At 41.5% G+C, this 24,758-nt stretch overlaps 1 protein-coding gene across 4 annotated transcripts in view; it reads right to left on the bottom strand.

Annotated features, from left to right (window-relative positions):
• Nucleotides 1-24,758, bottom strand: part of tmc6 (transmembrane channel like 6) — a 78,251-nt gene that overhangs the window by 17,029 nt on the left and 36,464 nt on the right. For 3 of the 4 annotated variants that reach the window (XM_033044313.1, XM_033044314.1, XM_033044315.1), the window contains exons 5-12: nt 17,234-17,389; nt 16,392-16,494; nt 13,749-13,839; nt 11,032-11,283; nt 8,739-8,914; nt 3,676-3,820; nt 2,277-2,432; nt 261-436 (exon numbers count right to left, since the gene is read on the bottom strand). In XM_033044313.1, the coding sequence (XP_032900204.1) occupies nt 261-436; nt 2,277-2,432; nt 3,676-3,820; nt 8,739-8,914; nt 11,032-11,283; nt 13,749-13,839; nt 16,392-16,494; nt 17,234-17,389 (1,255 nt within the window). The remainder of the gene's footprint in view (nt 1-260; nt 437-2,276; nt 2,433-3,675; nt 3,821-8,738; nt 8,915-11,031; nt 11,284-13,748; nt 13,840-16,391; nt 16,495-17,233; nt 17,390-24,758) is intronic. The other variant, XM_033044316.1, reaches the window with a different exon arrangement.

Below are 24,758 nucleotides of genomic sequence, written 5' to 3'. Positions count from 1 at the left end.
CCTGGCTGCTCAACACCCGCTTGAGATCTAACTATTCCTTCGGTTTATGCTTCACTCGCAAGAAGAAGAAGAAGAAGAATGGTGGATAACTTAATGTGCATTTTTTTGTATCATATAGTAAAGCAGATTTAATGTCACCTGGACAAAGAAAATATCATACATATTGCGCTGAAACAAAGCACATAAATGAAAGTTTGAGAGTTTTTGGTGCTCGAGTTTGTCCTTTGTATCAAAATTAAAAATACACAAAGCTTTCTTACCTGGCAATAGAAACATAGATTCGTTGTTGTGGGAAGTCATATGTTTCCAATAATCCAATTAAGTTATAAATATAGGGCATCACAAAATTGATAGCAGACACGAGCACAGGAAGTATTAGCAAACTAAACGCTGCTTGCTTTTCAGACATTCCCTGTTGGATTTTTTCTGAATATTCCTTAAATAAAAATGGAGCTTTATTCAGCTCAGAAAACAATCAAATTCAAAAACAGCTTATGCAAAATATAAAACTAAATTAAAGTTTGTTCTGCTTTAGAAATAGATTTCGCTGGTCAACTAATTTCCCAATGTTTATATGTTGTAATTCTACTTTCATTATGGGGATTTGGGTGTGTACATTCCTAGCAAATGGTCCTTGTCGAAATTTTCCTTAACATGAAGCCATATCATCTGCACATGTGTCAAGAAATGAGTGCTATGAAACAAATTTTATGTTTATTTTTCTTGTCATATATTTGATAGAGCAACTTTTTATTCCATATCACGGAGTTTTTTTGGTCGTGATTTGTGAATTCCTTCAGGTCGAATTTCTGCTATACAATGACCAATGTCGCCTGTACAGAGGGGCTTGAGAAAAATAACAAATGAGAGGATTAACCAATAAAGCCCCCCACCCCCCAGGAGTCCCTTCTAGTAACCAGCTAGATCATTGCTGATCCTGTACCCAAGTCTCCATTTCCACTAGATCAAGGAGGAAAAAGTGATTTAAAATTCTTACTGATATTGTTGCAGCACTACCGTTGCTAGTTTAAACCAGTTACACTGATTGTGTTGGCCACCATTTTACCACCTTACCATGCCTGCCCAAACCAGATTACAGAATCTCAAGAAGGATCCCGACCCAAAAAGTTACCTATCCATGTTCTCGAGAGTTGCTGCCTGACTCGCTGAGTTACTCCAGCATTGTCTCTTTTACTGTAAACCAACATCTGCTTCAACAAATTAATTTCATCTCTGCATTCAATCCCTACTTTTAGTTTCCAAAGATTTAAGAATCTCAGCTTTGAAGATATTCAATGATTGAGGATGAAGATCTTCAGTGACTAAAACTCTCTGAGATGGAAAATCCCAAAATTTAGCAACCTTCACTTGAGGAGTTTTCCCCTGACCTTTCAGCTAAATGGCTTATCCTGAAACTATGCTTTATAATATTGGGCTTCACAGTTGTTGGAAACAGTCCTTTGTCACCTACCATGTCAATCTCTCCCAAAGTGAAAATATTAAAAAGCGTTATACAGGTTTTAAATGCTACTTATTTCACAGTGGATGGGACAGGGAAAATTTGCTTTCAGGTTAGAAGCTTCCCCCATAAAATGTCAATGTTTTTGCTTATTGGATCATGACATGAATCAATATGTTTCAAAAGGTAGATAAAATATAAAATCCATCTCTGAAATTTAAAACCAGAAATGGAAACATTGATTATGCAAAAAGACAATAAATCGACTTCAAACTTCACAACTCTTCTAGATAATTTATTATCAAATCGGTATTAATCATGAATCATAATAAGAAGTCTGTATATTTTAAGAATAAGAGCCATTTATGATTCAGAAGGATAGAAAAATAACACGACTTGAAGTGAAACATTAGTTAAGCAGGTTCTGGAGATCTATGATACATTCCAATTGCTTTGCCGGACTATAATTGTCTACTGCATGAAGTTGTCCGTGGGTTGCCATGTAAAAATCTTTCAATAAAACTCAAGATGCAACTCGATCATTTAGGAAGAATTATTTTACACCCATTCAACATTTAACAATTATAATGAGATATAAATCAGCTAAAGGTTCAGGAACACCTTCTTCCCTACAGCCATTTGGTTATTAAACACTACAACCTCATATAAGCTCTGAACTACATTGACTATTATTGTTATTATTTCACTATTATTTTTTATCTGGGACATATAACAATCTTGACACTCTCTCTCTCTCTCTCAACTCTAAACTTATCAATAACTAGCTTCTAATTTACAGTCTATTGTAGACTCTTACCTCCAACATCTTCTCGGAGTAAAAATAGACTCCAGCAGCACAGCCAGCAGCACTCCCCAAGGACAGCAGCCAGCCCATAAAGTGAACCGACAGATTAGCAAACCACTGAAAAAAGCTCACGTGTGCAGCACGGAAATCAAGCTCAGCTAGAGATACCTGATGGAAGAACAGGAACAAAAATAGTCATGTTTTTAGGCATTGCACTAAATGTGAAATTCACAGAATTTTCAATTTTCTCAAATTCTTTTACTAATTGACTATCTTTGCTGTCCATGGTCAATGCTTGACTGATCCCGTCTGTAACAACGATGCCCTCTGAGGCCCTGACTTGCTTAACACAGGAAAGGCAGGTAGACCCCAGGTTTAAATACATGAATTCCCAGTGAAGAATCAGGTTACATAGATACAGTGCCCTCCATAATGTTTGGGACAAAGACCCATCATTTATTTATTCGCCACTGTACTCCACAATTTCAGATTTATATATAAAACAAATCACATGTGGTTAAAGTGCACAATGTCAGATTTAACCACATATGATTTTTTTCTGTGACAAATCTCAAATTGTGGAGTACAGAGGCAAATAAATAAATGATGGGTCTTTGTCCCAAACATTATGGAGGGCACCGTACATAGATACATAGACAAAAAGTGCAGGAGTAGGCCATTCGGCCCCGGGCCATTCAATGTGATCATGGCTGATCATCCACAATCAGTAGCCCATTCCAGCCTTCTCCCCATACGCCTTGATTCCGCTAGCCCTAAGAGCTCTATCTAACTCTTTTGAATGAATCCAGTGAATCGGCCTCCACTGCCTTCTGAGGCAGAGATTCCACAGATTCACAACTCTGTGTGAAAAAGTCTCATCTCAGTTCTAAATGGCCTGCCCCTTATTCTTAAACTGTGGCCCCTGGTTCTGGACTCCCCTAACATCAGGAACATGTTTCCTGCATCTAGCGTGCCCAATCCTTTAATAATTATATATGTTACACGATTATATAATTATATATGTGGACACGATTCTTACAATTTATTTTTAGTTTTAGAGATACGGCATGGGAACAATCCCATGCTGACCATCACACTGTTCACACTGGTTCTATGTTATCCGACTTTATCATGCACTCTCTGTACATGAGGAGCCATTTACAGAGGCCAATTAACCGACAAACCCGCTCGTCTTTGGGATATAGAAGGAAACCAAAGGACCGGAGGAAACCCACGCAGTCAGTCAAACCCCATACTGACAGCACCCACAGCCAGGATGGAACCCAGGTCTGAGGCAGCAGCTCTACCAGCTCCGCCGTCCCAATGACACTACTTTCTAAGAGCAACATTATTTTCAAAGCTTCCACTCAAATCACACATGATAACACTTATCATGAAGCAAGAAACTCACCTTAAGCTGGGTGCTGATGTCCTCATGATTTAACTCAATCGACTGTTTTTGAGTTACTTTAAAATCCCAAAAGCTGAACATTTTCACCGCCAGACCACGATAGCCACTGCCCACTCGATAACTCTCTCCAAAAGCTTTGGACAAGCTAAAAGGTTAAATTTTAAAAATGTTTGAAACCTATGGCAAGTAACAGACCTTTTTCTGTACATCCCTTGGAATAAAATAGGCTTAATTTTCTTGCTGAATGAACACTAATTTGATCTACTTAAAGTCAAAAACTCAGACCCATCACATTTCTGTGATTATCATTGCTTTTTGCATATCTTCCATTCATTTCTGCCAAGTATCGTCTATATCTTTCATTCCCCTTTCCCCAGACTCTGTCTGAAGAAGGGTCTTGACCCGAAACGTCACCTGTTCCTTTTCTCCAGAGTAGCTGCCTGACCCACAGTTACTTCAGCTTTTTGTGTATGTCTTTGGTTTAAACCAGCATCTGTAGTTCCACCCTACAAATTTCCCAATAATAGTTGGTACCCTTGCACACCTCAGCAAGAGAATATACCTTTAGACTTTTTGGACTTGTATGTCAGAGAGGGATGAAAATATTGATGGTCCCCCTTTGTGAAAACAGACTCTTTGGCCCGCCGAGTTCGTGTTGAGCAGTGATCACCCTGTACACTGGAATTATTCTACACCCAAGGGATAATTTTCAATTTACAGAGGCCAATTAACCTACAAACATGTACGTCTTTGGAGTGTTTGAGGAAACCGGTGCACCTGAAGAAAACCCAAGTGGTCACGGGGAATACATCGAAGTCCCTCACCCTGAGCACAGGATCGCCCCAGGGTTGCGTCCTCAGCCCCCTATTGTACTCCCTGTACACACATGACTGTGTGGCTAGGTTCAGCTCCAACTCAATCGCCCCAGTTTATTGAATTCTCCCAGTTTTGCTAGCCCTTATTGAATTCTCCCAGTTTTGCTAGCCCTTGCTGTCTCCTCCCCTGCCTTAACCCTCGAGCTGTCTCCTCCCATCCCCCCACCCTCGGGCTCCTCCTCCTCCCTTTTTCCTTCCTTCTCCCCCCCACCCCCCATCAGTCTGAAGAAGGATTTCGGCCCGAAACGTCGCCTATTTCCTTCGTTCCATAGATGCTGCTGCACCCGCTGAGTTTCTCCAGCATTTTTGTGTAACTCAATAATTAAGTTTGCTGATGACACTGTGATGGTGGGCCTGATCTCAGACAACGACGAGAAGGCCTACCGGGAGGAGGTGGCTGGTCTAGCACTCTGGTGCCAGGATAACAGCCTCCTCTTGAACATCAAAAAAACGAAGGAGCTGATCATGGACTTTAGGAGGGCACATCATCCGAGGACGTACACTCCATTGAGGATAAATGGGGATCCTGTGGATTGGGTGAACTGTTTTAAATATCTGGGAGTCCACATCTCCGGGGATATGACGGGCATCACACGCCTCAGCACTCGTGAGAAAGGCAAGGCAGCGCCTTTACCACCTCAGGCAATTGAGGAAATTCAGAGTGTCTCCGAGGATCCTCCAGTGCTTCTACGCAGCGGCGGTGGAAAGCATCTTGTCCGGGAACATTACCATCTGGTTTGGGAATTGCTCTGCCAAGGACAAGAAGGCTCTGCAGAGAGTAGTGCGTTCGGCCGAACGCACTATGGGAACTTCACTTGCCCCCCTGCAGGAACTATACATCAGGAGGTGCAACTCCAGAGCCAACAATATCATGAGAGACCCCTTCCACCCCTGCAACGGACTGTTCCAGCTGCTACGGTCAGGCAAACACCTCCGTTGCCATGCGGTGAGAACGGAGAGGTTGAGAAGGAGTTTCTTCCCAGAGGCCATTCGGACTGTAAACGCCTATCTCACCAGGGACTAACTCTACTGAACGTTTTTCCTTCCATTATTTATTATGTAAAAGAATATGTGTGTTATGATTGTGTTTATAGTTTGTTTGGTTGTTTGTCTTTTTGCACAAAAGTCCGCGAGCATTGCCACTTTCATTTCACTGCACATCTCGTATGTGTATGTGACAAATAAACTTGACTTGACTTGACTTGACATACAAACTCTGAACAAACAGCATCTTGTGTCAGGAGCGAAAGCGGGTCTCTGACGCTGCAAGGCAGCAACTACCACTGCTCTGCCACCGTGCTGCCAAAATCTTGGTCTATAAATCACAATTTACTTCCTGAGAGAACTTACCAAATTTAAAGAATGAATTCACCCATATCTTTAAAGTGGGATTGTAATTTCATTAGTCTCAAAACAGAGGGACCCGTCAATATTTTCATCCTTCTCTGACATACGTCCAATAAGTCAAAAGTAGTATTTGACCATTATATTGTATCCACTAATTGGTACTTGGCAATGTTGCTTAATTTGGAAAATTATATCAAAAGTACCAAAATATTCCCGATGGTTTACCCAATACTGAATCATCAATCCACACTGCTGAAAGAATTAGTTGATCAATAGAAAGGTGCAGGTTGAAAATTAGCATCTCTTTTCTGTGCACTATTAGAATTCCTACATTTCATAAGTACATTTTGTTGGCCTCAAAGTGCTTGGAGATATCCTTAAAGGGATGAGAAAATGCAGTATACTTTCTTTCAAATGGCAAGAATATGTTTCAGGAATGCAGAGGAATATTCGTCTCAAAGTCTCAACTTAATATAAGCAAAAAATGGAGCTGGAGAACTAAAATCGTAGTTTGTGTCTTACAGCATCTCCCAAACCATTTGCTAATGGCACTGGCCTTGTATTACTGGAGAATGGTCAAGTCATTAGCATTAGCCTTTGCCTCAGACAGCAGCTTGCCTGTTAAGTGGGTGCTTTTAAGAGGTGTGAGCGGTCAAGATGTTTGGATTCGCAGTAGTATATTGGGTGTGACAACAGGTAGCTAGTGCCCTCAATAATGTTTGGGACAAAGACTTATCATTTATTTATTTGCCTCTGTACTCCATCATTTCAGATCTCTAATAGAAAAAAAATCACATGTGGTTAAACGCATTGTCAGATGTTATTAAAGCCCATTTTCATACATTTTGGTTTCACCATGTAGAAATTACAGCTGTGTTTATACATAGTTCCCCCATTTCAGGGCACCTTAATGTTTGGGACTTTCACAGGCATTTGTAATTGGTCAGATTTGTTTAATTGCCTCCTTAATGCAGGTATAAGAGCTCTTAGCACCTAGTCTTTCCTCCAGTCTTTCCATTAGCTTTGGAAACTTTTATTGCTGTTTATCAACATGAAGACCAAAGTTGTGCCAATGAAAGTCAAATATGCCATTATGATACTGAGAAACAAGAGTAAAACTGTTAGACATCAGCCAAACCTTAGACTTACCAAAATCAACTGTTTGGAACATCATTAAGAAGAAAGAGAGTCCTAGAGTCCCACTAATTGCAAAGGGCCAAGGAAGACCTCCACAGCGGTTGATAGAAGAATCCTCTCTATAATAAAGAAAAATCCCCAAACATCTGTCTGACAGATCAGAAATACTATTCAGGAGTCAGGTGTGGATTTATCAATGACCACTGTCCGCAGAATACTTCATGAACAGAAATACAGAGGCTACACTGCAAGATGCAAACCACTGGTTAACCACAAAAATAGGATGGCCAGGTTACAGTTTGCCAAGAAGTACTTAAAAGAGCAACTACAGTTCTGGAAAAAGGTCTTGTGGACAGATGAGATGAAGATTAACATATATCAGAGTGATGGCAAGAGCAAAGTATGGAGGAGAGAAGGAACTGCCCAAGACCCAAAGCAACCACCTCATCTGTGAAACACGGTGGAGGGGGTGTTATGGTAAAGCCTCAAAACTCATTGGCCAGCGATTCATTCTACAGCAAGACAATGATCCCAAACATACTGCTAAAGCAACAAAGGAGTTTTTCAAAGCTAAAAAAGGGTCAATTCTTGAGTGGCCAAGTCAATCACCCGATCTGAACCTAATTGAACATACCTTTTATATGCTGAAGAGCAAACTGAAGGGGACTAGCCCCCAAAATAAGCATAAGCTAAAGATGGCTGCAATACAGGCCTGGTAGAGCATCACCAGAGAAGACACCCAGCAACTGGTGATGTCCATGAATCGCAGACTTCAAGCAGTCATTGCATGCAAAGGATATGCAACAAAATACTGAACATGACTACTTTCATTTACATGGCACTGTGTCCCAAACATAATGGTGCCCTGAAATGGGGGGACTAAGTATAAAACACTGCTGTAATTTCCACATGATGAAACCAAAATGTCTAAAAATGGCCTTTATTAAAATCAGACAATGTGCACTTTAACCACATGTGATTTTTTTTCTATTCCAAATCTCAAATTGTGGAGTACAGAAGCAAATAAATAAATGATGAATCTTTGTCCCAAACATTATGGAGGGCACTGTATTTTAAAAAGAACCTTTCAACACATATCTAGCTCTGCAGCAACTACCCAGTAATATGGTCAATGAGGTTTTTACACCATTAATTGATGTACTGACAAATCTCAGAGCAGGCGAAATAGCACAAATTTGGTCATTATTAAATCACCCAAAACATGTGATAAAGGGCAAAGAAGAAGAAACAAGAACATAAGAAATACCATTTGCCTATTCATATCTATGCCGTCATTCAAACTTTCCCCTCAGGGACACTTTTATGAAGTATATTTAATATCCTAATGAAGCGACACCTGGTGGTTGCTTTGGTTAGTCAAACCCTTGGATTGGTTGCACCGATCACGAGTTTTGCGCGCTTTTTACTGAGTTGTATCAGTCTAGCGCCACACTTGTGGAAGTAGCATCGCGTTTTTGGCTGTCTTACCAACCAGAGTTAATTCATTGTTTTACCGTTGCAAAATAAAGCAATTTAAATTCACTCACTGTCTCGACTCGCCAAACTAATATCCTATAAATGTATCTTCAATATTATCAATTGATTCTCCACAGCCATTGGCAGATAACTCACAAAGATCATTACTTTTAATAGACTGTATAGACGTTGCCATTTGAGTAAAATATATATATAAAAGAATGTTACCAATGAACCAATATGATGCAGGTGATGAAAAAGGAAGTTCCAATTGTGTAGAGGTATGCAATCGGCATGTTATATGGTATATTAATATGGCTATTATTATACCCCGGATTTTTCCAAATAGTCCAAGTGTTGTTAGTATAATAACCATAATACAGAATTGTGTCTGTAAAATAACCCTAAACATGAAAAGAAACATGAATTAAAATCACCAATTATATGATAATTAAATTAAATCACCATCATTATATGATATTAGTGTCAATTCAGCTTGCACAAAAACTTCTCATTACAATGCATTACAATGATTTAATAGTACATTAGAAGTCCCATGCTGAGTTCCTCAAGAACCAGTTAATTGGATAATATTACACTGGGTGTAATGCACCTCTGTTAATGGCCATGAAGGACACCAAACAATTGATGTTCCACACCAGGGCATCGGAAATGTCCTCGCTCTTCAGGGAACGGGGATTCCCCTCCGCCACCATAGATGAGGCTCGCACCAGGGTCTCATCCATACTCTGCAACACTGCTCTCTCTCCCCATCCCCGCACTCGCAAAAGGGCAGAGTCCCCCTAGTCCTCACCTTTCACCCCACCAGCCGGCAAATACAACAAATAATCCTCCGCCATTTCCGCCACCTCCAACGTGACCCCACCACTCGCCACATCTTCCCATCTCCCTCCATGTCTGCCTTCCGCAAAGACCGCTCCCTCCGCAACTCCCTAGTCAATTCTTCCCTTCCCTCCCGTACCACCCCCTCCCCAGGCACTTTCCGTTGCAACCGCAAGAAATGCAACACCTGTCCCTTCACCTCCCCCCTCGACTCCATTCAAGGACCCAAGCAGGCGTTCCAGGTGCGACAAAGGTTCATCTGTATCTCCTCCAACCTCATCTACTGCATCCGCTGCTCTAGATGTCAGCTGATTTACAATGGTGAGACCAAGCGGAGGTTGGGTGATCGTTTCGCCGAACACCTCCGCTCAGTCCGCAATAACCTATCTGAACTCCCGGTGGCTCAGCACTTCAACTCCTCCTCCCATTCCCAATCCGACCTCTCTGTCCTGGGTCTCCTCCATTGCCAGAGTGAGCAACACCGGAAATTGGAGGAACAGCACCTCATATTCCGCCTAGGTTACTTGCGTCCGGTTGGCATGAACATTGAATTCTCCCAATTTTGCTAGCCCTTGCTGTCTCCTCCCCTTCCTTAACCCTCGAGCTGTCTCCTCCCATCCCCCCGCCCTCGGGCTCCTCCTCCTCCCTTTTTCCTTCCTTCTCCCCCCCACCCCCCATCAGTCTGAAGAAGGGTTTCGGCCTGAAACGTCGCCTATTTCCTTCGCTCCATAGATGCTGCTGCACCCGCTGAGTTTCTCCAGCATTTTTGTGTACCAATTGATACAAAAAACCTTGCCTATCAAGTTACATTTTCATATGTTCTATTTATTCTCAAACAGATTTTAATATAATTCTTGAAATACCAGCTATTTTTCTCTTTTCACACATGCTGCTTGACCTACTGACTGCTTCTAGAACTTTCTGTTTTTATTTCAGTTTGCTTGCATTTCCAGATTTTTTATTTTAACATTTCTATATGCATTTAGTTACATAAACCAGAACCAAATATACTCCTTAAGAAATCAAAAAATTATTCTGATACAAGAATACAGGGAAGAAAGCAGGACTACACAAACTGTTTTTTTTTCTTTTTGCCTCATTTTTTTATATACCTTTATCTCCCATTAACACCAGAGGGCATAGCCTCAGAACAAAAAGGGTACCTTAAGAGCTATATTTAAGAGGGACTGCTATATTTAAGAGGGAGTAAGATGTGGCCCTTGTGGCTAAAGGGATCAGGGGGGTATGGAGAGAAGGCAGGTATAGGATACTGAGTTAGATGATCAGCCATGATCATATTGAATGGCGGTGCAGGCTCGAAGGGCCAAATGGCCTACTCCTGCACCTATTTTCTATGTTTCTATGTTACGAAAGGAGATGAGGAGGGATTGTTTTAGTCAGAGGGTGTTGAATCTGTGGAATTCATTGCTACATTGCTTTGGGGGCCAAGTCAATGGATACTTACGGTGGAGATTGATAGGTTTTTGATTAGTACGGGTGTCAGGTTAATGGGGTGAAGGCAGGAGAATGGGATCAAGAAATGAAAGATAGATCAGCCATGATTGAATGGCAGAGTAGACTTGATGGATCGAATGGTCTAATTCTGCTCCTTGAACTTATGAACTTATGACCTTATAAGAGAACGCTCTTTCAAATAAACTAGATTTATTTTACTTACAGTCCCATACAGGAGCTCTAATCCAACAAATGATCCATTTGTTGTTTCAGGAGGATTCGTGACTTGTGGAATAACAATGAAGCAAAGGTTCAGGACAAGGAGGAATGTATTGAACATTAGCAGCATCTTGAGGAAGATGAAGTATGAAAGCACACCCATGCCAAAGCGACCGCTGATTTGTTTCTGGGCAATCTGCCACAGTTGCAACGAGTGTAGGTTGGAGTGGAATCCATACCAACACTGTCTGGTTGCCTAATTACAAAACAAACACAAGAACAAGGTTACACAGCCTGTGGGAGGAGAATATGGTTTGAATAGTCACAGTTATAGAATGATAGTGTGTGGAAACAGGGCCTACAGCCCACATGTCCCATCTACACCAGTGCTACCTGCCCGCATTTGGACCATATCCCTCCAAACCTGTCCTATCCTTGTCCCTGCCCGACTTTTTTTTAATGCTGGGATAGTCCCTGCCTCAACTACCTCCTCTGGTCTCTCTTTGGTTTAAACCAGCATCTGCAGTACTTCCTACTTACCTCATCTGGCAGCTTGTTCCATACACCCACCACCCTGTGTGTGAAAAAGTTACACCTTAGATTCCTATTAAATCTTTGCCCCTTCACCTTAAACCTAGTCTTCTGATCCTCGATTCACCTAATCTGGGCAAGAGACTCTGTGCATCCACCCGAACTATTCCTCTCATGATTTTATACACCTCAATAAGATCACCTTGCATCCTTCTGTGCTCCAAGGAATAGAGTCCCAGCCTATTCAACCTGCCCCTATAGCTCAGAATGCATCTAGCCCTGGCAATATCCTTGTAAATCTTCTCTGTACCTTTTCTAGCTTGACAACATCTTTTCTATAACATGGTGCCCAGAGCTGTACACAAAACTCTAAATGTGTCCTCACCAACTAGTTATACAATTGCAACCTAACCTCCCAATTTCTATACTCAACACTCTGAGTGATGAAGGCCAATGTGCCAAACACCTTTTTGACCACCCTATCTACCTGCGACCCCACCTTCAAGGAACCATGCACCTGCACTCCTAGATCCCTCTGCTCTACAACACTCCCCAGATTCCTACCATTCACTGTGTAGGTCCTGCCTATGTTAGACTTACCAAAATGCAATACCTCACATGATAGAAGTTGCTTTTTTCATTGGAAAGTTGACAACATAATAATACGGGCAAGCTTTTAGCAACAATTAAAGGTACTGCATACACATCAATAAAGAAATTACATTTATATTGTTTAGTTTAATTTAGAGATACAGCAAGGAAACTGGTCCTTCAGTCCACCGAGTCCACTCCAAGCATTGATCTCTTGTTAGCACTAGTTTTGTTATCCCACTTTTTGCACAAAAATGAGAAAAACTTTTTGACACAGAGGGTTGTGAATCTATGGAATTCTCTGCCTCAGAATGCATCGGAGGCCAATTCTCTGGATGCTTTCAAGAGGGAGTTAGATAGAGCTCTTAAAGATAGGGGATGGTCTGTTTGTGGATGATCAGCTATGATCACAGTGAATGGTGGTACTGGCTTGAAGGGCCAAATGGCCTACTCCTGCACCTATTGTCTATTGACTACACACTAGGGGCTATTTTACCGAGTCCTATAAACCTACAAACACGCACGTCTTTGGAATGCGGGAAGAAACAGGAGCACCGGAGGGAACCCACGCAGTCAAGGGAAAAACATGCAAACTCCACACAGACAGCACCTGAGCTCAAGATCAAACCCGGGTCTCTGGTGCTGTGAGGGAGCAGCACTATCAGCTGTGCAACTACGGCCTTCCACAATTGGGGAAATAATACTTTCTGCAACTTGAGATTCATGTGTCGTTCAAACTTTAAAGGAGATTCAAAATAAGATTGAGATCCATTCTTTGGCAGGACTCCATCACCAGGATTGAAGAGGATTGCAGGTTCCTAACATCTAGTGTTTTATTGTACAGTAATGAAACCCTAACATGAATGGTCTACATGTGCATATACCCATTTTGGGACTCAATCAAATTTCCAGGCCAGTTAGCAGGAGAAGTCATCTTTTAGAGGAGAGCATTGTTGGACAATTTGAGAATTGAATAAACAATATAATTTTCATATGAACATTCCCATCATCTAGTTTCCCACTTTGAAGAGTCTTGAGTGCTTTTATTAAATGTTAAGCTCTGTCTTCACGCAGACTGTGGCTAATAGCATGTGCTGATTAATGTTCTGAGAAATTTCTTGTTGAGTAGCACATTAGCATAAAAAAAAGTTAATAAAGGCTTTTAGAACCAAATAACTGAACGAAGATAGACACAAAGTGCTGGAGTAATTCAGCGGGTTAGGCAGCATCTCTGGGGAAAAAGGATGGGTGACATTTTGGGTCAGGACTCTTCTTCACCCTTCTGAAGAAGTCAGGTCTGAAGAAGTGTCTCGGCCCAAAATATCACCCATCCATTTTCTCCAGAAATGCTTCCTGACCCGCTAAGTCACTCCGGCACTTTAAGGCTATCTTTCGTGTAAACCAGTGTCTGCAGTTCTTTGTTTCTACAACTGAACTGATATATTGGTTCTTCTTCACAATGTTTCAATATTTTGTGGTTCTGCATATTATAATCTCCTTGCACATTGCTCAATGCAATAGAAAATGATTTTGTAAATAATAAACATTGAAAAACAATGTGTGATGTTTTATAATGAAAATGTTCTAAATTTCGCTTACAATGATCAGACTGTACTTTGCACGGCTCCAACATGGGAGACGATTTGTTTCAAGAGGACCGTCATCAACATTCCTGTACGACGTCATGCGCCTGATGGAAGACACAAAATAGCCCCAAGTTAGATACACAAAACATAGAACAATACAGCACAGGAATGGCCCCTTCAGCTCACAATGCAAGTCAGAGAGGACTCTCTTGAACTTCTACACGTGTACAATGGAGAGCATACTGACTGGTCACGGCCTGGTTCGGCAAGTTGAACGCACAGGAACAAAGAAGATTACAAAAAGTGATAAACACTGCCCAGTCCATGATGGGTACTGACCTCCCCACCATCAAATGGATTTACAGGAATTGCTGCCTCAAAAAGGCAGCCAGCATCATCAGATACCCACACCGCCCTGGCCACACCATGGTGTGACCATATTTCATTCTTACCAGTGTGTGTTTGTGTGTGTGTGTGTGTGTGTGTGTGTGTGTGTGTGTGTGTGTGTGTGTGTGTGTGTGTGTGTGTGTGATGCTTTGTTTTCATGTTCTGTTGTTGTGCTGCTGCAAGTAAGACTTTAATTGTTGTGACTGGGACATATGACAATAAAACCTCTGGACTAGACTTTTAAACATGATGCCATGTTAAACTGATCTCATCTGCCTGCACATGATCCATCTCTCTCTATTCCCTGCACTTCCATGTGCCTATCCAAAAGCCTCTGAAACACAACTTGTGATTATACAGTCAACTCCAGCCCTTGCCACATACCACGATGTGTTCCAACATTTGAATGATTCTAACTTCCCCATGCATGTAACAACTATGTAGCAGAGGTTCCTCTGTCTCACACATCTAAACCACAAAACTGTGCTCCCACGATGATCCAGCCTGTAATCCAGCCATCAAAAGAATGTCAAACCATTGCTGCTAATTAGTATCATGGTCTAGATAGAAATTGTCTCACCATCTTTCACACTGAATCATTTCAGCTTAAATGATAATTTCATCTGGTGTTGAAATAAAATCCCAGTGAATATTCTTGTGGGGATGCATTGATTTTTTTTTTTTTAATTGCAAAACATTAACGGCCTAGTTCTTAAAAGTTTAGTTTAGAGATAGAGCATGGAAATAAGCCCTTTGGCCCACTAAGCCCGAGCCAACCAACCATCACCTGGACACTAGATCCAACCTACACACTAGGGAGAATTAACACTACAGAAGCCAATTAACCTACAAATGTGCACTTCGTTCGAATGTTGGAGAAAACCAAACCACTCGGAGAAAATCTGGGCCTTCACAGGAAGAATGTGCAAATCCGTGCAGACAGCACCCATGGTCAGGATGGAACCCAGGTCTCTGGCGCTGTAAGGCAGCAACTCTACTGCTGAGCCAGTGTTCCACCCTATGCAAATATTATCAAAAAAAGGGTACAAAATGCTGGAGTAGCTCAGAATCTCTGAAGAGCATGGATAGATGACGTTTCTGGTCGGGATCCTAATTCCGACAGCTTGCACAAAGGTCCTAATCCGAAATGTCACTTATCCACATTCTTCAGAGATGCTGCCTGACCTGCTGAGTTACTCCAGCACTTTGTATCTTTTTTTTCTAAACCAGCATCTGCAGTTCCATGCATCAGCAAATATTATCAGCCTTGTAATTAACCCCTTAGTGCATTACATCATTCTGAAGCACAAGGGATTGACATTTTTATTAGTTAATTAGAAGATTGATATCAGCATTATTGTGAAAAAATGTTAAGCTATTCACAGCCATTTAGTACATTTCTTCAGAAATGATGAAGATAAAGTATGGTTAAAAATTATAAAATTGCTGTTATCAGCCTGTGCTGACAAACTTATGCTGAGAATGTTCTCAAGGACAGCTCGCCAATACAAAGAGGAAGTAAGTACACAATGGACAGTCTGAAGAAAGGTCTCGAGCCGAAACGTCACCCATTTCTTCTCTCCAGAGATGCTGACTGTCCCACTGAGTTACTCCAATTTTTTGTGTCTATCTTCGGTTTAAACCAGCATCTGCAGTTCCTTCTTATACAATGGAGGGGAGCGGTCACAACTTAATAACAGAATGGAGATTTTTGTTTTGCTTTGTAAGCTTATCAGCATTTTGAAGTTTTATACATTGCAACAATCTCTTTCTGAGTCACTCAACTTGGCAGAAAATGATTTTCTAAAATAATGCACTTTAAAAGTAATGTTTGCTAGTTCTTATATAAATGCATTTTTAGCTACAGTCATATTGTGAGGGTAGATCAAAAGGGTATCATGCTTTCAATGGGTTTAGACAGACAAACATGAAATTACACAAAAGGCTTGGCCTTGTGACCTTCTGTTGATAGAACAAGGGAAAGACTAGGAATGTGAAAGATGTAGTAAAATGGCACAGCTCATCACATTGTTCATCTGTGGAATACTCTGCCACAGATGACAGTGGAGACCAATTCACTGGATGTTTTCATGAGAGAGTTAGATTTAGCTCTTAGGGTTAAGGGAGTCAAGGGATATGGGGAAAAAGCAGGAACGGGGTACTGATTTTAGATGATCAGCCATGATCATATTGAATGGCGGTGCTGGTTCGAAGGGCCAAATGGCCTACTCCTGCACCTATTTTTCTATATTTCTATGGAGTGTCTGACCTGAGCTCTCGTTTCATTGCGAGATTCAGAGGCATGCTCTGCAGCATCTTAATACGATCATTCATTGGCATCTGCTGCAATTCACCCAAGAGTTTTTTCTTTTCTGAATATAGAAATCAAACAAAGAAAATCCATTAGTTCATTCTTTGCAAAATAGCAACCAACTAGAAGGACATATTAACTCAAAGGAACAAAAATTTTCCACTTAAATAAAATGTACTTGGGATTTTTCCAATCGTAACTCTTGATAATGATTAAAAATGTTGAAGTGATTTGCTTCAACAGCTCAGAGCAGTTTGTCCTCTGTCATTCCCTCAGTTTGGGAATCATTGTTAGCCTTTTATGGGAGTGTACTCCAGAATATTGTGCACACATATAATGACAATTAAACACTTTTGACTTGACTATTATTTCAATTCTGTTATCCGGTGCTTCGCCTTGAAAGGGAAGTTGGATAAAATATGATAAAACACAGTACAACATGCCCCAACTCAATCAAATTGTCGTCAACGGACCAGTTCAGTTCAGTGTTATTTGTCATATGTAGGTTAACACAGGGTCAACGGTGCAATGAAATGTGTTTGACAAAACAACGGGTCACCTCAGCAATTATATTGCAAGGATACAATTAAGGTAAAAAAAAGATAAAAGTGACATTGGTAGACCCTCTGTATTAAACAAATTTAACTCGTTATCCCACCATAGCACAAGACAACACAATGACGAAAGTTCACCAAGTTACAGACAGATTGCTTAAATAATTTACATAAAATATTAAAACAACTATTTCAGTATGGACCCTTAAATTCCTTTTTCACCATTTATTGTTTCATAAAACTCACCTAATTCTTCTTCATAATTCCCGTCTACTGCATTTGCATCTCGAATGCTTGGTCTCATCGAGCGAGGCATGTCTTTCAGTGCAGGTCGAATTCTTTTTTGCCGTAATCTCAATGTACGGTTGTAATATTCGGAGATAATTGCACCCCTTGACCGACCTGTATGTTACATAACATTCAGTTCCTTTTATACCCTGGTGATCTCAATTGACATTCAAAGTGAAGAACATAAGGGAATTAACATGGTTATAAACCCACCAACAAACTTGTGATACTGACTTTGAGTTGGAGGTGAAGTGTGGTATAAGATGGATACTGTATACATTTTTCCTTCATCTAAAGGCAGATTTATTGACTATACAATAAAGGTGGAATAGTCCAACTTCTTTATCCATCCTAGCCTCAAAAGACTACTTTTTAAAGTAACAATGTATAAGTATTGAACTTGCAGCACCCAAATGAAAACAGTGAAAGTTTGGCCTCTTGCTTATGAAACTGGTGCATTGAACACTGCTAAATGACATCCGTCCGTCCGTCCGTCCGGCTCCCTTTCTGCCTTTTGATTCGTACCCGATACTCGCAGATGTCCAATCGGAATGGCCGATGCTCGCAGATGTCCAATCGGAATGGATCCATTTACATGTACGGCTGCCGGCTGCATTTCTTCCTTTGATTCATTGCCACGCCGGATCCAGACGCTCAATCTCCGAGATCTTTTCCATTTCGGTAGAGATTTCGCTTTTCTTTCTAAGTATCCGCTCCTCATTACATTTCGTTGTCTTTAAGTACACGTTTTTAATCACATCCTTCTTCCCCCCCCCCCCCCACCACTATTTCACAAATAAACTGCCTTCTCACCCATACAAGCAGCCATTTCAGCTTCCAACACACTTCGAAACAAAGTTGCAAGACAGGAACACTCTGAACTTTTCACTGCTGCAGCAGGCAGGGGAGGTGCAATTGGATTTTTTTTTTAATCCACTGCTGAGGGAGGCAGGGGAGTGCTGGAATCTTACATTTGGGAACGGCTTCAGTTCCATTGGAGGAGACGGGTGCATGGTGGAATATTGTGTTGGGGGATCACACCATTGGGGGAGTTGCACTATGTCTAGTATACTATTAAAACTCTCGTGCTATCCGACCGGTTGCCGTCCGGCTGCCATTCTGCCTTTTGATTCGTTGACGGCTGCTCCTTCCTATCAGCTTCCAACACACTTCGAAACAAAGTTGCAAGACAGGAACACTCTGAACTTTTCACTGCTGCAGCAGGCAGGGGAGGTGCCATTGGATTTTTTTTTTAAATCCACTGCTGAGGGAGGCAGGGGCAAAGATCATAGGGGAGCAAGATAGACCACTCCTCGAAAAACGCGTAGTATGACGCGTGTGATTGTCGACGCCATTTTTTGAGGCATTTTGTTGGGCTTCCCCCCACACTGTCATGGCGTCCTTATCTAAATCTTCACATCACTGCTCTGCTATCAATTGTTCTAATCGTAAATCTAAACGACCCGACCTGTCAATCTTTAGGTTCCCCAATAAAAAAGAAAGGTGAGAAAATATTATTATTATTTTCAGTCGATATTCTGTCGTGAAAATGTTATTTTCTGTTCTCCCATCAACGGCCATTGGGAAACTAGGTTTGTCGGTACATTAGAAAGTTATTAGACTTATTTTTAATGGATCTTTACTTACCATAATAATAAAGACAATTTTAACACTTCTGTACGTTTTTGGGTTTGTTCTTGTAAGGGATTGGTCTCCAAAATATGGCCCGCGGGACACATTGGGCCCAGTGACCACGAGATTTTTCGATGCTCAGATTCGAGTCCGAGAATGCGGCGGCTGTTACCCGTTATGTCCCTCGAATTGTCGAGACATCACAAGCAAAGATCACAAGCCCGCCGTGAAGAAGGGTGCAATCAAATATTATACAACTCTGCTCTATCATCTTTGGGTGCAATGGTGGGCCGGGGGGTTCGGCGGCGGCCGCAATCAAAGATACGAGAGGAGATCTGCTCTATAATCTTTGGTCGGAATGGGATAGCTGCGCGTTATAATGTACTATCGTTCCACTCCCTCTCCCCCTTCTCCCTGTCCCCCTTCTCCCTCTCCCCCCTTTTCCCCTTCTCCCTCACCCCCTTCTTCCTCTCCCCCCTCCCTCTCCCCCCTTCTCCCTCTCTTCTCTCGATCTCTCTCTCCCCTCTCTTCTCTCGATCTCTCTCTCTCTCTCTTCTCTCGATCTCTCTCTCTCTCCCTCTCTTCTCCCTCTCTCCCTCCCTTACCTCTTCGTGAGAGTTGGCAGCTCTGCTATGCCTTGGGTCCAAAAGAGGATAGAAAGAAAATACTTAATGGTCTTTGTAAGAAGATTTTAATAAGCTCTTCTACATTTAAGGTAAATTGACATATTAGAGGCAAAAAGCATCTTCAACATACAGGTCTCTCCACACAACTGAAAACAATTGCATTTAAGTGACATATCATCCATTGTTCAGGCATGTAGTTATGATCATCTTTTTTCTTATTAGTTAATCCTAAATGATATCTCCTGTAATTTCAGATGTCAACAGTGGGTCCAGAATATTCGTCGACAAGATCTCCTGCACCGAACTGCAGAGTATTTGTCAAATAACTGCTGTCTTATGTACATTGTGTGAAATTGTGATTTGTTAACTGCACAAAACTAATGCAAATGGCGATATATTTATTATTGTATCTACGTTGGACATTTTGCTCTTTGGTGTCAGAACGCGGGGTGGGAGATTGCAACCTTCACGTGGTCCGCCCTGTTTCGACAAATCCAATCAACCTGGTGTGCACAGTCAAATAAGATCAAATAGAACAAGTTGTCCTACAACTTTAGGCTGTGCACGCCATACGCAAGAAGAAGAAGTGGAAGTGTCAGAACGCAGTCTGAAGAAGGCTTCCGACCTGCAACGTCACCTATTCCTTTTCTCCAGAGATGCTGCCTGACCCACTGAGTTACTCCAGCATTTTGTGTCTATCTCTGTTTAGATTGGGCTCGTGGGTGGAGATTGCGGTTGGTCTGGTGATCTAGAACGAGGGCCAAAGTCTCAGAATATGGGTCATGATATTTAGTAATGAGACAAGGAGCAGTTTCTTCACTCAAGGGCTGGGAATCTTGGAATTCTTTATCGCGTGAGATGGTGGAAGTCGAGTCCTTGAAAGGAGAGATATTTTTTTTCAAATACGAAAAGGATGAATGATAATGGAGAGAATGTGGGAATAAGGTGTTGAGTTGCAGGATCAACAATAATCTTACTGATGGTGGTGTGAACTTAGGCTTATCCTTGCTTCTATTTCTTACAGAGATACAGCGCGGAAACAGGCCCTTTAGGCCCAACGCGTCCGCATTGACCAGCGATCCCCGCACACTAACACCATCCTACACACACTAGGGACAATTTACACTTATACCAAGCCTACAAACCTGTATGTCTTTGGAGTGTGGGAAGAAACTGAAGATCTCGGAGAACACCCATTCAGTCACGGGGAGAATGTACGAACTCTGTACAGACAGCACCCACTGTAAGGCAGCAACTTTACCGCTGCACCACCATGCCGCCCTTAATCCACTAGGGCACTAGGTTACAATAAACTTCCTACATATTCCAGGAATGCATCTCATAAAAATGGGAGAGGTTTAAATGCATTGTAAAATCTGCTCTCAGTTTCCTAGATCGGTATTGCTCTAATGGCCTCTTTGTATCATTTTCTTTGATTTAAACCATCCATTGTTCTGCATTTAGATTTTATTTTTTCCCCTGTGGATCACAAGGCACTGTTTGTTTCAGGGGTGAGTAATCTCCAGCGTAATTTGACAAGACAGCCAAGAGGGCAAACACAGGCAGTTCAGAGCTGCTGCCTGTATCGCATGAGAGAACAAGAATGAGACCAACTTGTTTTTTGCAGATCATCAACCCCTGACTGATGTTATCAATGCCGATGGTGACTCAAGGAGACTCAACCAGGTGGTGGTTTACAAAGGTCCATGCCCATTGTTCCTCATGGCATACCACCAGCCTCAACAGATCACCTAGTCATAGAGTCTCACAGCGTAGAAGCAGGCCCTTCAGCTCAACTTGCCCACGCTGGCCAACATGTCCCATCTACACTAGTCCCACATGCCTGCATTTGGCCCATACCCCTCTAAACCTGTCCTAACCATCAAATAACCTAAAAGAACTGTCATATGAGGAAAGATTTAAAAGACTAGGCTTGTATTCACTGGAGTTTAGAAGGATGAGGGGGATCTTATCATATTGTTTACAGTGTACTATGTTTACAGATTCTGTTGTGCTGCTGAAAGTAAGAATTTAATTGTTCTATCTGGGACAAGCTAGATGCAGGAAATTGTTCTACATGACAATAAAACACTCTTGTTAGATGCAAGGGGATCTTATAGAAACATATAAATGAATAAAAAGACTGAACAAGCTAGATACAGGAAAAATTTTCCCAATGTTGGGCGAGTCCAGAACCAGGGGCCACAGTCTTAGAACAAAGGGGAGACCATTTAAGACAGGTGAGAAAAAACTTTTTCACCCAGAGAGTTGTGAATTTGTGGAATTCCCTGCCACAGAGGGCAGTGGAGGCCAAATCACTGGGTGGATTTAAGAGAGAGTTAGATAGATCTCTAGGGGCTAGTGGAATCAAGGGATATGGGGAGAAGGCAGGCACGGGTTATCGATTACGGCTGATCAGCCATGATCACAATGAATGGCGGTGCTGGCTCGAAGGGCCAAATGGCCTCCTCCTGCACCTATTTTCTATGTTTTTAGAACACTCATCCAGCAATCCTCGAGCCCACCAGCTCATCCCGTAGTCAATTCATCAGCTTTTCCATAAGAACTTCCATCAGTTCTTCCAAAAGAATGACAATCATACAATCTCGATTACCCTCAGCCCATCAAGCAGCCCCTTAATTCATCTAGAAGTCTTAACTATTGAATGCTCACTGCATCTCTTTCCATGTCGGCAAGTTAATATCCAGCTGCATGAACCACGGGAAAAGGGAATAAATAGATGCATGTGGTGCAGTGATTTGTGCAGCACTATAGGCCTGGAGACCAAGAGGAGTTCACCATTGAACGGAGTTTGAACGGGGGGCTTGAGGCCCCCGACCGAGGAAGAACAAAAGGAAGGGACTTGAACTTTATTTCGCCTTCCATCACAGTGAGGAATGTGTAGGAGTCACTGGTGAATGTCCGTATTAAAATGTGTTTTTGAGTGCTGTTGCTTTTAATTGTATGACTGACCTGGCCAATGAAATTCCTCGTATGTTGCAAAACATACTTGGCAAATAAAATCTGATTATGATTCTGAAAAGCCTTTCCCTTCCATACTCTTTCCTCTCTTTGATCTTTTTGCAGTTGACTGCCTTTCTGTACTTGTTGCAAGAGATTGTTGCGGCATCCAGCATCCTCGGAGAATGTAGAATTAAAGGCAGAGGCAATGCCAGTTTTAAAGATGGTTATTTGCCTCAAGATTGGATTATTGTATCTCCAGAACCTCCCCAGAGGCTCTGGGAGACACAAAGTTCAAGAGGGAACACAAAAAGCCTAATTAGGAAGAATATTAAGAGTAAGATTTTCAATTAAAATACTGTAATTGATGGAACCTTGCCTTTAAATTGGTTCTTGGATGAAACCCTGATGTGTCTCACATTGTCTCTTTAAATTTACTCTCCTTTTCACACTTGCATTAAAACACACAGCCACCGCCATTCACAGTGATACTGCCCGGCAGTCTCATAATTACAGTCAACACAGCCACCTTGACAGCCACACAAAATGATGTAAATAAAAATTGTTTTCCTTGTTTAAGAAGTTCAATTTAGAATTATTTGAAATTGTGGGGGTTGGTACAAAATACTGCTGACCCACAAATGTGTTGCTATGAGACATTCACATTTAAAAAATCCATGTCTCAAAAACAGCAAGAAGGTGCCCATGTTATTTGGCCAACTTATCAGATGAATTTAAATATGTAGGTATGTATGCATTAGTTTTGCTCCTAATTCCCTTTTCCAAATCATTAATATATATGGTAAACAGTTGCGGCCCCAACACCAAGCCTTGCGGCAAAAAAATCCAGAAGATTAGTCAAACATGATTTCCCTTTCATAAATCCATGTTGACTTGGACTAATTCTTTTACTGCTATCCAAATACCCCATTATTACATCTTTAACAATTGACCTCAGCATCTTTCACACCACCAAAGTCGGGCTAACTGGTCTGTAATTCCCTGTTTTCTCTCACGCTCCTTTCTTGAAAAGTGGGATAGCATTAGCTACCCTCCAATCCACAGGAACTGATCGTAAATCTATTGATCGTTGGAAAATGATCATATGTATAAATATATATGTATGTGTATATATGCATGTATGTGTATATATGCATGTATATGTATATATATGTATGTATATATATGTTTATATATGTGTGTATGTATGCATATAAATGTATCCATATGTATGTGTGCATATGTGTGTGTATACGTGTGTATGTATGTATGTGTATATATGTATGTGTATATATATGTATGTGTATAAATATATATATATGCATATATTTATTATTACTATATAATTATATATATAATTGCCTTTATGGCTTATGTATATCATCTTACAAGACAAATGAATTAATAGTGATTATTTAAATCAAAGTTGCTTCTGATCCATGAGAATAAACTTTATTATCTCTAACTTGCCTCTCACACACAGACACACATTCATATAAATATATAAAATATAGATACGTTAAATTTAATTTTGTGCAGTGTGTGTTAAAGCAATACAAGGGAAACTGCACAATACAATGCAAGGGAAACTACGCAAAGGAGGGGGCTGTTCCCGCTACAAGATACTCGAGGATCTTTGCTTTGGATCAAAGATTATAGAGGAGCTCTATAATCTTTGCTTTGGATCTCAGCGGGTGGCATACCCGCGTCGCGTGTCGCATTAAGAAATGGCGGCCGTGACGTTCCGTCACGTACTACACGTCAGTCCATTGGATTTCGGAGGAGTGGTCTATCTTGCTCTGCTATAAGATCTTTGGGCAGGGGAGTGCTGGAATCTTACATTTGGGAACGGCTTCAGTTCCATTGGAGGAGACGGGTGCATGGTGGAATATTGGGTTGGGGGATCACACCATTGGGGGAGCAGACCCAACGGGTCTGCACTTGGTCTAGTTAATATATAAAACTCTCGTGCCATCCGACCGGCTGCCGTATGGCTGCCTTTCTGCCTTTTGATTCGTTGACGGCTGCTCCTTACTATCAGCTTCCAACACACTTCGAAACAAAGTTGCAAGACAGGAACACTCTGAACTTTTCACTGCTGCAGCAGGCAGGGGAGGTGCAATTGGATTTTTTTTTTAATCCACTGCTGAGGGAGGCAGGGGAGTGCTGGAATCTTACATTTGGGAACGGCTTCAGTTCCATTGGAGGAGACGGGTGCATGGTGGAATATTGGGTTGGGGGATCACACCATTGGGGGAGCAGTC

Source organism: Amblyraja radiata, chromosome 26 (assembly GCF_010909765.2).
Source record: "Amblyraja radiata isolate CabotCenter1 chromosome 26, sAmbRad1.1.pri, whole genome shotgun sequence".
Taxonomy (NCBI): Eukaryota; Metazoa; Chordata; class Chondrichthyes; order Rajiformes; family Rajidae; genus Amblyraja; species Amblyraja radiata.
This window is presented reverse-complemented; position numbering and strand designations above follow the sequence as displayed.